At 36.8% G+C, this 15,844-nt stretch overlaps 1 protein-coding gene, 1 long non-coding RNA gene and 1 other non-coding gene across 3 annotated transcripts; 2 read left to right on the top strand and 1 right to left on the bottom strand.

Annotated features, from left to right (window-relative positions):
• Nucleotides 1-3,342: 3,342 nt before the first annotated feature.
• On the top strand, nt 3,343-4,580 carry LOC145950907 (uncharacterized). The gene is made up of 2 exons (XR_014428739.1): nt 3,343-3,773; nt 3,871-4,580. It is a non-coding gene; the product is annotated as an uncharacterized LOC145950907 (long non-coding RNA).
• A 1,134-nt stretch (nt 4,581-5,714) lies between these two features.
• Nucleotides 5,715-8,240, top strand: LOC145950267 (uncharacterized). Its single transcript, XM_083061338.1, has 3 exons — nt 5,715-6,229; nt 6,468-6,477; nt 6,564-8,240. Exons 1-3 carry the CDS (start codon nt 5,715-5,717, stop codon nt 8,238-8,240), a joined length of 2,202 nt encoding a protein of 733 aa, XP_082917464.1.
• Nucleotides 5,887-5,992, bottom strand: LOC145951000 (small nucleolar RNA R71). The gene has a single exon (XR_014428826.1). It is a non-coding gene; the product is annotated as a small nucleolar RNA R71 (small nucleolar RNA).
• Nucleotides 8,241-15,844: the final 7,604 nt, after the last annotated feature.

The raw sequence follows: 15,844 nt of genomic DNA, 5'->3' as shown, positions 1-15,844 counted from the left end.
ACCTTTCTGGTGCAACTGAAACTCTGCAGGATCTTCTCAAAGGAGGAGATGCTGGTTCTGATTCAACCTCTATATCTGTACTCTGGCTTCTGTTGGTTATGTCGCTTTCTGAAATTTCTTCAAGTTCTACTTTCTCAGAAGGCTCTGGCAACTTGTCTGTATCAATAGATTCTGCAGAAAATCTATCCTTATAAAATAGATTCTCATTAAAAGTGACATTCCTGCTTCTGATGATTTTCTTGTTTTGGTCATCCCAAAATCTGTAGCCATACATGTCAGAACCATAACCAATAAAATAACACTTTTTGGCCTTGGGATCCAATTTGTCTCTACTATCAGAGTCTATCAAAACATATGACACGCAGCCAAATACTCTTAAATGTGAAAGATTTACCTCCTTCCCAGACCATACCTCTTCAGGCAATTGATAACCCAAAGGAACTGATGGTCCTCTATTTATGAGATATGCTGCTGTGTTGATTGCATCTGCCCAAAACACCTTAGGCAAGCCCGATTGGATCCGCATGCACCTAGCCCTCTCGTTCAATGTTCTATTCATTCTTTCTGCAACACCGTTTTGTTCTGGTGTTCCTGGTATTGTCTTGATCATTCTGATCCCATGTTCTAAACAGAAGTTCTTGAATTCGTGGCTATTATACTCTCCACCATTGTCAGATTTCAGACTTTTCAACTTTAAACCTGTCTGATTTTCAACTTCTGTTTTCCATCTTTTAAACACAGAAAACACGTCAGATTTATTTTTGAGAAAATAAACCCATACCTTTCTCGTAGCATCATCGATAAAGGTGACATAATAGCATGAGCCTCCAAGAGATTTCACTGGAGCTGGCCCCCAAACATCTGTATGCACCAATTCAAGCCTTTCTGTTTTCAGTGTCTTTCCTTGCCTTGAGAAACTAATTTTTCTCTGTTTTCCCAAGATACAGTGTTCACAAGTGCCGACATCTACGTGCTTTAGTTTTGATAACTTACCCTTTGTCGCCATTAGCTTCATTCCTTTCTCACTCATGTGCCCAAGTCTTTGGTGCCACAAGAATGAATTATTGGCAGCCTCAGTAACTGCTATCATGTTCTCATCTGCAACCATGTAAAGTGACCATCGCTTCTTTCCACGAGCGACAATGAGATTGCCTTTCTTGACTTTCCATGCTCCATCTCCAAAAGTGGTTTCGTGCCCTTCATCATCCAGCTGCCCTACAGATATTAAATTTCTTTTTAAGGCAGGGATATGTCTGACATTTTTCAGTGTCCAATGGCTCCCACTTGAGGTCCTGATGGCAATATCTCCTTTTCCAACAATATTCAGAGGTTTGCCATCTGCAAGGTAAACCTTTCCAAACCTTCCAGAAACATAGTTAGTCAACAATTCATTAGAAGGAGTGGTGTGGAATGACGCACCTGAGTCCATAATCCATGACTCAATAGGACTATCTAGGCTGCAGATTAATGCATCGTCTATCTCGTCAGTTGCTGCATTTGCTGATTCATCATCGTCACGTTTCTTGTGATTCTTGTTTTTCTTCGGAGCTTTGCATTGATTGGTAAAGTGACCTCTCTTGTCACAATTCCAACAAACAATGTCATTTCGGAATTTTGGTTGACCTTTAGCTCTTGACTTTGATCTTCCTCGGCTGTTGTAACCTTTTTGAGTGGTTCTTCCTCTACTTTCAGTATTTAATGCTGAACTGGAAGTAGAACTGGAAGGTTCCTCGGAATCTCTCCTGCGAACATCTTCGCTCAAGATCAGGTCGCGAATGTCGTTGAGCTTCAACTTGTTATCCCTTGCAGAACTGCTGACTGCAGTAACAGTTGCAGCCCAACTTTCCGGTAATGATGACAATAGTATCAATGCCTTCACCTCATCTTCAAATTTGATTTGTACTGACTCTAACATAGCAAGAATAGTGTTAAAATCATTAATATGATTAATCACAAGGTTACCTTCTCCCATCTTAAGGTTGAACAACCGACGCATTATGTGTACTTTGTTGGCTGCAGATGGTTTCTCATACATGTCTGATAGTGTCTTCATCAGACTTGCAGTTGTCTTTTCATTGACGATGTTGAACGCGACATTCTTGGCCAATGTCAGCCTGATCACGCCAAGAGCCTGTCGATCTAGCAAGTTCCACTCTTCCTGTTTCATATCGTCTGGCTTCTCCCCTATTAAGGGTTGATATAACTTCTTTTGATACAGATAATCCTCTATCTGCATCTTCCAGAAGCCGAAGTCTTTACCATCAAACTTCTCTATCTTCACCTTCCCTTCTTCTAATGCCATTGCTCTGTTGCTGAGAAAAGTTCTTGCTCTCTAAACTGAGACTCTCTCCTCTTAAACTGAGGAATTCTGAGAAAAGCTCTCACTCTCTAAACTGAAGATTATTCTTTTCTGTTGTGGAAGATCAGATAAAACTGCAACCACAGAGCATACTAAGAATACTCTCCTCTCACTCTCTAAACTGAAGATTATTCTTTTCTGTTGTGGAAGATCAGATAAAACTGCAACCACAGAGCATACTAAGAATACTCTCCCGAACCTAGAGCTCTGATACCAGTTGTTAGGCAACTGGCATTAAAAGAGAGAATAGAAGGATAGAAGAGAGAAATAAACAATACTAAGAGTATTTGTTTTTGGTGTATCTTAAACCTTACAAGGTGCCTCTATATATATAGCATAAGGAAGAGGCAAGCATTACAAACTAAGTGATGTGGGACTTAATAAGTAAGTTAAACTAAACAATGTGGGACTACTTCAATTTTAGAACTTAGACTACACACTTAACAATATTGTCTCTCAATTTCTCTACAACCTTTAAATCCCACTACATCAGATAATGTGGCACTAGTGATGATTTCACCCATGAAACAAACACCACTATAATAATACTTTAAATTAATGAATGAAGTTAATTATCGAGAAAAATTTAAATTTCACTTATCCTAAATTATTAGAAATAGTCACTTATCGTTTATTCACATATCAAGTCCAATAATATTGGATGTAAAGGAATATATTGAAAAAAATCTAAGTTCCATACAAATTAGAAAAAAGACAATTAAAGAGAATATAAGTAAAGAATAATTATTATCTTACAAACAGGTTTTGTAGAGTTGAATTAGGTGCATAACCCACATTCATGAAGCTTGATGGAAGAATCTAGGAATGCATTTGGTGCATGGATCAAAATTCAGCACCTCTCTAAGTAAGTTATTTTCCTAACACTGCTTCTCCATAGATTCAACATAAGCTCCTAATATCATGCGTATAATATCATATTGAAGGACTTGATGCCTAATATCTAGGTCAAACAGGGTATCCAAGATGCTAAATCAAAGAAAATGATGTGGGGTTTGAGCTCAAGTAAAAGTAGTTTAAAGTCTTTCTCAATATAGAAGTGTGCTTGAAGAAAGGGGAACACCAAAAGTAGTCTCAACCTCAAGAGGAGGCCATCAACATGGGAAATGGTAATTCGGATTGGCCTATCATGAGAAAATTAGTTTATGCAGGTGGTGGAGCGGGCAGTCTTATGCCCTGGTAATCCAAGAAATGAGTAAAACGGCTCAAATAGCCAAATCGGTAAAAATGACAGAAGAGGCTTTTTATAAGTCCATTATGACGGTTCAGGAGGCGGTAGAGAGAGGGCTTTAGTGATGCTCGACAGTTAAGGAGAGGTAGGTAAATGTTGAGTGCATTTTTAGGCTTGTTTTGCACTCAACTTTTGGCACTCTTTTTGGGTAATTAGAGATAATATGTATGTTATTTCACTCTTTTTATTTAAATAATTAAGTTATATTATAAGAGTAGAGGAGTAGTAGCAATTTTAAGGAATTTCCTCATATTTTTTGCAGAATTTTTGGCTAGGCAGAAATCCACAGCTATAGCTGTGGATCTGGAGCTCGAGCTGTGAAAATTTGGGGAGAAATTGTGAAGTTCCAGAGACTTGAAGCTATAGCTGTAGATCTGGAGCTCGAGCTGTGAATCTGGAGCTCGAGCTGTGAATCTGGGGCTCGAGCTGTGGAAATCTGGAAATTTGGAGCTCGAGCTGTGGAAGTCTGAAAAGGGTCCAGAAAGTTGGAGCTATAGCTGTGAATCTACAGCTGTAGCTGTGGAGATAAAAATCACTTTTCTGCCCCTATTTTAAAGCTGATATAAACAAAGGAAAAGAGAGAAACAGTGGGGTACAAAATTAAAGAAAGAAACAAGAAGCACATGAGCACTCAATTAAAAAGAGAGACAAGGAGCCTTAAATTAAGGAGAAACAAACAAGGAAAAAGGGGAAAATCATTAGTGGAAAAACCACTAATTGAACCAATAATGCAAAAACAGCTGTATATACATTGATTGGAGACTACAGCTAAAAACTAACTGATTGGGGGCTGCAGCTAGGAGTCACGTACAGGAGCTCCCAAAACCTCTGGTTTTTTCACTTCCAACTTTGTAATCTCTTATGGAAATTGCTGGAGAAATTGTAATGGCCATGAGTGGCTAATTTCATTGAGGATTGGTTGGATGTAACTACTAACTCTTCTCCTTCTTAAATATATGCATTTTAATCTCATTATTTGTGTATGATTCTTTACTTAATGCTTATATCGGCTTGATCACCCGTTGTATGAATTTTTGGTTTTTGAATCCAGTTGGAAAACGTTTTTGAAAACCCGAACTGAATCTTGCACCTAATCAATTCTTGTTCTAGGGATAGACTTGATTTGGTTAGTCACATTGTTCAAGTTCTTGTTCTTAATGCGAAGTGTTGAACTCAAAACATAGAGGAATCATGTTTTGAGCTTAATGACTTTAGGATTCAACCTTGAGGAATCTTGTTGGATTACTTAATGAACGTGGAAATAATGGAATTAGAATAGCATTTATTTTAAGAAGATCTATGAGTTAGCAAGTGCTTCCGAACCAATCCTTGTTTCTTAATCATTGTCCTTATTACATTTGTTTTATTGTGTTGTTTTAATCTATTTTCACTCATCTGAAATTTGAACATCATTTTCTTATAAATCATTAGAGTAAGAATTACTAATCACTCAAATCCCTGAGGACGATCTTTAAATACTACTTCGAAACTTGGTTCACTTGCCAAGTGATAGGTTTGCGAAAATCCTCATCAAGTTTCTGGCGCCGTTGCCGGGGATTTGGTGCTAATTAGTAATTTTTAATCTTGTGATTTTGCAATTGTGTAGATAATCCATTTTGTGAATAGCTACAATATAGAGATATTTGTCTTGTTGTGTTTTGTGGATTCACCTTCCTGTGCAGATTTCTTAAAAATTGTATGAGAGGAAAAACTCCAGCTGAAGAATTGCATTTTGACCCTGAAATTGAAAGAACAGCAAGGAGGAATAATAGCAGAACAAGAAGGCTGAGACAGTTAGAGAGAATCCTAGAACAACAGCAGGATTTTCCAAGTTCTTCTACTTCATCAAATCAACCAATGGCTGAAGACGGAACAAGAAATAATAATGGTGGAAATAGACCAACTAGGCCTCCCAGAAGGACCCTAGGTGATTATGCACAACAACAGGGTCCTAGACATTTCTCTAGCATTGCAGCTCCAAACACTTCTAGAGCCATGGAGATGAAACCTGCCTTCCTTACCTTGGTTAGCTCACAACAATTTGCTGGCCTTGATCATGAAGACCCATACTCACACCTATCAAATTTCTATGAGTTATGTTGAACTATGGGAATTCCTAAGGCTGATGAGGAAGCTGTATATTTGAGGTTGTTTCCATTTTCTTTGACAGGAAAAGCTAAAGTTTGGTTACAATCTCACCCAAATCAAAGTTTGACAAGCTGGGGTGATGTGGAAAATAAGTTTGTGAACCGATTCTATCCTTCATCCAAGTATATTAAGGCCAAGTCAGAAATCACTACTTTCAGGCAAGGTGCAGATGAACCATTCTGTGAAGCCTGGGAGAGATTTAAGTCATTGCTCAGAAAATGTCCTAACCATGGGTTTGAAGATATAGCTCAACTTAATTTCTTTGTCAATGGAATCAAACCTGAGGTGAAGATGTTATTGGATGCAGCAGCTGGTGGCACTATGATGACTGTGAGTCCAGAGGAAGCCACTCAAATCATAGAATCTCTGGCATCTTCTGATCACCAAGCAGAGCATGGGAGACATCAATCTCATAAAAGAGGAGTTCTCGATCTTAACACTAATGATGCAATTCTTGCTCAGAACAAACTGCTGTCTCAACAGATCGAAGCATTGACTAAGCAAATGGCCAAGATTCCGCAACAGCTTCATGCTATTGCTTCTTCTTCAACCCAACAAAATCCTTCCTTAAAATGTGATTTTTGTGGAGGAGATCATCCCAATGGTCACTGTTCAGAAATTCCAAATGAAGAAGAGGTCAACTATGTGGGGAACCAACAACAAGGAGGTAATTTTAATTCCCGTAATTATAACACTAACAATTATATGCAGGGGAATCAAGGTTGGAGAAACAACAACAACAACCAAGGTTATGGATGGAGGAATGAAGCTGGACCATCCAATAGGCCACCACCACAACAACAACAGCAACATCAGCCTGCTTATCCTTCTATGCATGAAAGAACCAGCAAGTTGGAGGATACTCTGAACCAGTTCATGCAGGTGTCTATGAACAATCAGAAGAACACAGAGGCATCTATCAAGAATTTGGAGGTGCAGGTGGGTCAGCTAGCTAAGCAATTAGCTGACATGTCTAAAGGCCTATTTTCAGCCAACACCAAGACCAACCCCAAGGAGTATTGCCAAGCCATAACAACAAGAAGTGGAAAGGTGGTAGGTAGTGATGTTGGGGTAAGTGAGAAAAATGAAAAGAAAGAAAATGTTGAATTGACGGGGGTTGAGGAAGAGATTGAGAAGAATGAGGAAGAAAAAAATAAGAGTGAGAGTGTAAATAATGAGAAAATAAGAGAGAAAAATGAGATTGAGAAGGAGAAGAATAAAAAGAAGGGCAAGGAAGTTAGTTCTACTGTTCCTATTAAAGACTTACCTTACCCTCATGCCCCATCTAAGAAAGAGAAGGAAAGACAATTTGCAAGGTTTCTGGACATCATCAAGAAGCTACAAATTAATATTCCTTTCACTGAAGCCATGGAACAAATGCCTACATATGCCAGGTTCATGAAGGGATTGTTAACTAAGAAGAAAAGAATTCTTGAAGAAGAGACTGTGGAGCTTGAGGCAGGTTGTAGTGCTATTATACAAAAGTCTCTACCTCAAAAATCTAGAGACCCAGGCAGTTTCACTCTCCCTGTATCAATTGGTAATCTATCAGTGGGTAAGGCACTTTTAGACCTTGGAGCCAGTATTAATTTGATGCCTTTATCCATGCTGAAGAAGATAGGAGAAGTAGAAGTGAGACCTACAAGAATGACCTTACAATTGGCAGACAGATCTATTAAGCTTCCATATGGCATAGTGGAAGATATGATAGTAAAGGTTGACAAGTTCATGTTTCCAGTTGATTTTGTGATCATGGACATGGAAGAAGATTCGGAAGTCCCACTAATTCTGGGCAGACCCTTCATGAAGACAGCTAGAGTTATCATAGACATGGATGATGGAAAGCTGAAGGTGAGAGTCCAAGATGAGGAAGTGAGTTTCAATGTATTTGAAACAACGAAGTTTCCAAAAGGCAACAAAGATTGCTTTAGAATTGATGTATTAGATGATGTGTACTTGGAAACTCAAAATGATTTCAAGAGCTCATTGCCACTAGAGAAGGTTTTGCCTATCTCTAATGAAGAATTGGAAAAGGTCATTGGTAAAGCTTGTCATCTTCCAGTGGGATTGGAACATAAAGCATTTTGGGCTTTGAAGGCCTTAAATTATGATTTGAAGGCAGCAGGGGAGAAAAGAAAGCTTCAATTGCATGAATGGGAAGAAAGGAGATTGAAAGCTTATGAGTCTTTTAAGTCCTACAAGCACAAAGCCAAGATATATCATGACAAGAAGATTCTGAATAGGAACTTCCAACCTGGCCAGCAGGTATTATTGTTCAATTCCAGGTTGAAACTCTTCCCTGAGAAGATCAAATCTAAGTGGTCAGGTCTTTTCTCAATTAAATCTGTCAAATCCTATGAAGCCATTGAACTTGAAGATCCTGCCTCTGGAAGGAATTGGCTAGTTAATGGTAAGAGGCTCAAGCATTATTTGGGTGGTGAGGTGGAGAGATCCACTACCAGCACACATTTGAAGGAGCCATGAACAAACAGGATTGTCAAGCTAAAGACATTAAATTAGCATGTTTTTGTTTTAATTTCATTAAGTTACTTAATTTTAGGATAATTGTGCTTGATGATTTACATGTTGTGGAATATGTTTAACATTTCTGGTTTAGTAAGTTTTGTTTGTGTTGTCAGTTAAGATTTTGGATGTCATTTTGTTTATGTGTGTGTGTTTAATATGTTGTGTGTTTATATGTTTTACATATCTTTGTTTATGTGGGGTTTGTAAGTAGTTTAATGATTTGAAGTATGGAGTGAAAGATCTTTGTGCATAGAGAGGTTTGGTTCAATGTTGGTTGTGGTGTTATAATGGGTTTTGGATAAGTACATGTTGAACTTAATATCTAGTATGGAATTTTGTGATGCTTTGAGATTGGGCTGACTGGCAATCCTTGGTTTTTGGGGCATAACTCTGTCTGTGGTTATCCAAATGATACGAAATTTATGTCAATAGAAAGATAAGATAAAATACTATAACTTTTATGAAGAAGCCAGTTTCACATTCCTTCATCTACCATGTTAAATGTTCTAAAAACCGCAACAGTTTTAACTCACGCTGGCAGCCTGACCCATGTTTACTAAAACAGTCATATCTGGAGTTATAGACCTCCTTTTTGGGTGATTCCAAAACGAATGCAATGCTAACATCCACAGCTACAACTTTCATGAAGACCACATGACCAAGTTCTGTCATATAGAAGCGCCAAATTCCACAGCTAGAGCGCCAGGCTCACAGCCATAGCGCCAACTCGCTGTCTTGGCACAAATGACATACTTAAGTTCCACCGCTCCAGCGCTGGCTTCACAGCCATAGCGCTAAGTCTCTGGAGTTCCTTCTTGAACTCACGAACCCTCATAGCTGAAGCGCCCAAGGTCACAGCTAAGGCGTCAAGTTTCTGTTTGGTCCAGTTTTACATGCTAAATCTCACCGCTGTAGCGCCAAGAGTTGTAGCCATAGCGTCAACTCTCTGCCCATTTCTTTAGAACTTCAAATTCTCACCGCTCCAGCGCTGGATTCATGGCCTTAGCGCCAACTTTCTGGAGTTTACTTTGGTTGTTCAAAATCCCAGCGCTGTAGCGCCAGCTCCATGGCCATAGCGCCATCTCTCTGTAAGTGCCATAATACTCAGCGCTCCAGCGCCAGGCTTCACAGCCATAGCGCCAAGTCTCTGGAGCTCCCCTTTGATTTTGAAACTGCACAGCTCAAGCGCCAGAACCCACAGCTAAGGCGCCAACTCTCTGTTTGATAATTTTGTGTCTAAAATTTCACAGCTCCAGCGCCAGTTTCCATGGCCTTAGCGCCAAGTCTCTGGAGATCTCCCTTGAGCTCAAAAATTCCACAGCTGTAGCGTCTCCTCCACAGCTATGGCGCTAAGTTTCTGCCTAAGATCAGTTTGCATATTAAATCTCCAGCTCAAGCGCCAAATTTGCAGCCTTAACGCCAACCCTCTGGAACCATTTTTGGTTTTAAACTCATCCACCGCTGCAGCGGTGGTGCTGGAGCTTGAGCGGTGGGGCGTGGAGTAAGTTTAAACAAAAAGGAGAGGAACAATTTTGAGGTCACATTTTTCTTACATCAAAACCCTCTCTTGGTACATGGATTACAAGAAAAAGCTCTCATCTTTCTCTTCTATTTCCTTGTTGCATGAAGATGGTTGTGAGATCTTAATCTCTTTGAACCTTTCTCATAATCTTTCATCATTTATGAACTTTTTGATTGATTTGGAAGTACACCAATGTGGAATTGCATGAGTTTGGGTGTTTGATTCTTCAATATTGCACATGCATGATCCTTCTCATTTTCTGCCTATTTTGTATTTGAAGAATTTCCTGAATGAGAAAAGTACTTGATTTGAACACAATGAAAGCTTGGAAAAAAGGTGATCACTGAAATGTTTCATTTTGTGAAGAAATGTAAACCTTGCATGGTAAGAATTCACATGCAGATGTTTTTCTTTCTCATGTACACCACGTGTTTGGTTAAATGCTTGAGTGAATTTGTGTTCTTTAATTCAAGTGTAAAATCATTGTGGTTGGTTAATCATGGGATCTAGTAGGAAATATTTGCTTGTTCATTGGTGGCTTTGTAATAACTTTAGTGCTTCACATGTTAGAATGTTGATTGATCATTCCTTATGCCCCATGAAGAATTGTGATTTATTTGTATGATCAATCTGTGGATTAACTTGGTTGCCAGAATTGGTTGTCAAATTTTTAGATAGTTTGTTCAAAAGGTGGCAATTCAAACGGAAGTTCTAAAGCCACTCATAAAATCCCCGATGCACCATCCCCACCATCACCATCTGAACTGGCCTGGGGACAGTCCTATATTTTCTGGAGGGGGTGGAGATCAAGGTGAACAACTTCATGGTGGGGAGCAGGAGCATGAGCAGGCAATGATAAAGAAAAAGATGATGGAGGGTCATTGTCACCCTCGTTTTGAGGAAGAGAAGTTCCACTTTAATTTTATGCCATTTTAAATTCCAGTCATTTTAAATTCTAGTTATTTTAGGTTCTGTTTTGTTAATTGTTTGAACTATGTGGTAGTTTATATACTTTTTGTGGAAAAAAAAAATGTTTTGGGAAAAATTGAAAATCATTCTTGAAAGGTAGGAAATGAGGTGGCTTTTAGATCAACAAATAGTGAAAACACATCTTTTGATTCACCTTAAAATGGTTTGTTTTGAGACTTGTTTTGAGGTTGCACTCATCCAACTTTGTTTGATCATGAAATTGTGAGTTATTTGATTAGCATGGCATGAAAGATCAATAAATGAACATTTAGCCAAGCTGGTGAGTGAGAGTGACTAAACAATGCATATGTCATATATATTTCCACTTTTGAGAGCCATCATCATAGCATATGTGTTTGCATTGGTTGAATCTTGAATGATTGTTCTTGTGAGAAAGTTTTGGACAGGATCAAGGCATTCCATTATAAATAACTGAAATCTTTTTAAGCCTAGAACCAAACAGCCAGCCAGAATTGAATCTATTCTTCAAAACCTGTTTGAGCTTTAACCTTCAAATCACCTTAAACCTTTCCCAAATGCCAACTCATCACCCTCCAAAACTTTTGAGAGTGAAATGAAAATGAATTGGGAATTAAGTTGGGGTAGTTGGTTAGAGTTGTCAAGTTGAGAGAAAATGGAGAAAGTAAGCCAATGCAATTTGAAGGGAAGAGTCACCTCTCTTTCATGTTTTTCTACTTATAGTCAAGTGTGCTTGTTAGTTTCATCTTACCATTATCCTGTATTCAAAAAAAAAAAAAAAAAAAAATCAAAACAAATCAAGAGCCAAATAAGCAAGCACCTGTACAAAAAGTCTTAAAAGAGAGAGAGACCTCTTGAAATCTAGGCAAAGAACTTTAAGGAAAGAGGGTGTGTAATTAGAGGAAGATTTTGGGCTGAGAGATTTGGTTGGAGTTGAATATTTAGAGTGAGCAAAGTGGAGTGTTTGGTTCATGTTCATTTTACTATCTTGAGTTTAAACCCTGTTAATCTGAAAAACCACATTCCTTTGTTAACCAAGCCTCAGTCAACCCTCAACTTTCCAAAAAAAGTCCTTGTGATCCTTAATTTCTCTCAAAGAGTAGTACTGAAGAGATGATATCAATGCTTATGTTCATAGAAATGATGAATGGACTTGAGAGAAACACTCACCCTGGAGAGCCATTGTTGAGAGAGTATGTTCAGATATTGGTTTGTAATGTTCATGCTATGATTTGCCTTGCAATTTTTGTGTTTGGGCATGGTTGTTGTTGTGGGCACCTCAGTGAGTAGAAATTGGTTTTTGATGGTGAATTGATTGAGTGTTTACCTATTGTTGATATAGAAGAAATCTTATGGTAGGAAGTAACCTTTTTGGTTTTTGATTGGTATCTTGTTGGGGACCAACAAGAGATTAAGTTGGGGTAGTTGTTGAGTGCATTTTTAGGCTTGTTTTGCACTCAACTTTTGGCACTCTTTTTGGGTAATTAGAGATAATATGTATGTTATTTCACTCTTTTTATTTAAATAATTAAGTTATATTATAAGAGTAGAGGAGTAGTAGCAATTTTAAGGAATTTCCTCATATTTTTTGCAGAATTTTTGGCTAGGCAGAAATCCACAGCTATAGCTGTGGATCTGGAGCTCGAGCTGTGAAAATTTGGGGAGAAATTGTGAAGTTCCAGAGACTTGAAGCTATAGCTGTAGATCTGGAGCTCGAGCTGTGAATCTGGAGCTCGAGCTGTGAATCTGGGGCTCGAGCTGTGGAAATCTGGAAATTTGGAGCTCGAGCTGTGGAAGTCTGAAAAGGGTCCAGAAAGTTGGAGCTATAGCTGTGAATCTACAGCTGTAGCTGTGGAGATAAAAATCACTTTTCTGCCCCTATTTTAAAGCTGATATAAACAAAGGAAAAGAGAGAAACAGTGGGGTACAAAATTAAAGAAAGAAACAAGAAGCACATGAGCACTCAATTAAAAAGAGAGACAAGGAGCCTTAAATTAAGGAGAAACAAACAAGGAAAAAGGGGAAAATCATTAGTGGAAAAACCACTAATTGAACCAATAATGCAAAAACAGCTGTATATACATTGATTGGAGACTACAGCTAAAAACTAACTGATTGGGGGCTGCAGCTAGGAGTCACGTACAGGAGCTCCCAAAACCTCTGGTTTTTTCACTTCCAACTTTGTAATCTCTTATGGAAATTGCTGGAGAAATTGTAATGGCCATGAGTGGCTAATTTCATTGAGGATTGGTTGGATGTAACTACTAACTCTTCTCCTTCTTAAATATATGCATTTTAATCTCATTATTTGTGTATGATTCTTTACTTAATGCTTATATCGGCTTGATCACCCGTTGTATGAATTTTTGGTTTTTGAATCCAGTTGGAAAACGTTTTTGAAAACCCGAACTGAATCTTGCACCTAATCAATTCTTGTTCTAGGGATAGACTTGATTTGGTTAGTCACATTGTTCAAGTTCTTGTTCTTAATGCGAAGTGTTGAACTCAAAACATAGAGGAATCATGTTTTGAGCTTAATGACTTTAGGATTCAACCTTGAGGAATCTTGTTGGATTACTTAATGAACGTGGAAATAATGGAATTAGAATAGCATTTATTTTAAGAAGATCTATGAGTTAGCAAGTGCTTCCGAACCAATCCTTGTTTCTTAATCATTGTCCTTATTACATTTGTTTTATTGTGTTGTTTTAATCTATTTTCACTCATCTGAAATTTGAACATCATTTTCTTATAAATCATTAGAGTAAGAATTACTAATCACTCAAATCCCTGAGGACGATCTTTAAATACTACTTCGAAACTTGGTTCACTTGCCAAGTGATAGGTTTGCGAAAATCCTCATCAGTAAAGCAGCCTTAACTTAACTAGTCAAAAGCAATCAAGGATTGCTGCTAATCAGATGGTGCTATAATCAGATGTCGGAATAGCAGCTGTTCTTTTATTGCAGCTAATTACAAATCTTAATCAGTCTTGTCTGTACACCAATCCCAATGGCTAATTCGGCTCTTAAGCCTGGAACTCAATCAAAAAGAAATTCTCTTTTGTCGAAAAGACCTCTCCCCCGACCAATCTTTACATTAGTGGGCGGACGCCGCCCCAATCCTAAAACAGGAACGAATCTTTCAATTGCAGTCGACCACAAGATAAAGAAAGCGATTTTCCCTTAATAAGTCATCAAATTTGGTGCTTTTTATCCCCAGTTGCTATGGGGAACAAAGGAGGAAATACAATCGATTCCTCTTCTCGCTTCTCCTTGTTCCTGAAAAATGCATATATATAAAGTGATACGCTTTAGTATTGGGTTGCTCTCCCTTTTATGTATAATTCAACAAAGTTTTGAGTGATTATTTATTATTTATTTACAAAATATTATAAGATACATTATCAAATTTAATAATATCAATATTGGTAACAAAATTGTAAAATTTAACAAGTAAGGTTTCACTTACCAAATTTTTTGATTTGTTACTATTTATCAATATTGATGTTATTAGAAAACATAATATCTTATAGTATTATATAAATAAACGGTAAATAATTACTATATTTTGTTGGATTGCGCATTAAGAAAAAAAAAAGTAATGGTGAATTATTAGGCCTAGGGGAGTCACTTTATATATGTATATTTTTTTTTTATTTATTAAAAGTGGATAGAGGTCGTAATGTTTTCACCTTTACCTTCGTTCGTTTGGGTATGAAAAAAGAGATTTAATTTGTTTCCTCTATCTGCTAATTTGTTGGCTAAGTGAAGATATGGTGATATGTGTCCCATGGGTACATAGCTATGTACAACTGCGAGTGTGGTGTTTCCATGGATGTCTCAAGAGAAATTGTCGTGAACGTTTTCAACTCCTTATTTGAAGTCTTTTCGATCCAACTCATATATAGTTAAAAGAACTGTGTCAATAATGTGCTTTCGGAGAGCCATGAAAATGAAGAATAACAACCATTCTTTGCATAGAAATAAAGTTTAACGAAAACATTTCTTTAGGATATAAAAAAAAAAACACACTTTTTTCCTTTAATTTGTAATAGAATACGAGAGAAAGGATTTTTCTCTTTTTCTTGTTTTAATGTTTATAATATAGATAATTGTTTTAGAAAACAATTCTGTTTTATAAAAAAGATTAAACAATTACATTTTAATTAATATTAAAATAGTTTTTGTATGTACTTTATCTTTTTACTTATTTAGATAATAAGTAGAGATCTTTTTATTCATCTAAATAACATTTTTCTACTCTACCTTTTTTCTTATTTAACTCTTAACTTAAACTTGAGTATCAGAAGTAGTGAGGAACTTGCCAAATATTAAAGATCTATGATGTCGACAAAAAGGGTGATGGATCTATAATGAATTTCATTTTTGCTAGGTCTGATTGTCCCTTGATTTCATTTAACATTTATATGTTAGGATATATAAATAAGGTCATACATCAATAAAATAAAAAATAATAATAACTTATAAAGTAAACACATAATCTAATAATTGAGAGGTCTTCCAAATAATAATTAAAAATAAAATTGTAAAGACTTAAATCTAAAGTGAACAAATAAGATTACATATTATCATGAAATTGTGTATAAAATAACCTTGTAAAAATAACAAAGTCATAACTCTCCTATTCCCGTCAAATAAATATCATAAAATAATTCTAACATTGCACATTCATATCATATTAGTTTTGATGATTTTAACATTACATGGCCTTTGAATGTGACCAACCTGACTTTTTTTTTCTTTTTAAATGATATGTTTCCATCTTGTGCCGGCAGACAAAAAATATATGATGTAAATGAATCAAATAAACTTATATTATTTTTAAAATATTTTTTTATAAACAAAACAATATCATTATTTTATAAGTAAACATTTTATCTGACAATAATACGTTAGCATATTTTATATTTGTATATGCACTTATATATTCATTGTCATCTTGTGGAAAGTTTTACCTAATGTTTAGGCGTTGTTTCTAGGAAGTTTCCCATTTTGCATTTTCAACATTTAATAAATATCGATTCAACTTAAGGGTTACAATTATTGAAATCGATTTCAAAGACTAGCAGT

Source organism: Cajanus cajan, chromosome 8, assembly GCF_000230855.2.
Source record: "Cajanus cajan strain Asha chromosome 8, NIPB_CcT2T_4, whole genome shotgun sequence".
Lineage (NCBI taxonomy): Eukaryota > Viridiplantae > Streptophyta > Magnoliopsida > Fabales > Fabaceae > Cajanus > Cajanus cajan.
Note: the sequence above shows the minus strand (reverse complement) of the source record. Positions and strands in the feature narration are given on the sequence as shown.

Coding starts and splice junctions, on each gene's coding strand:
- LOC145950267 (XM_083061338.1), top strand. CDS start 5,715: ATGGGAATTCCTAAGGCTGATGAGGAAGCTGTATATTTGAGGTTGTTT.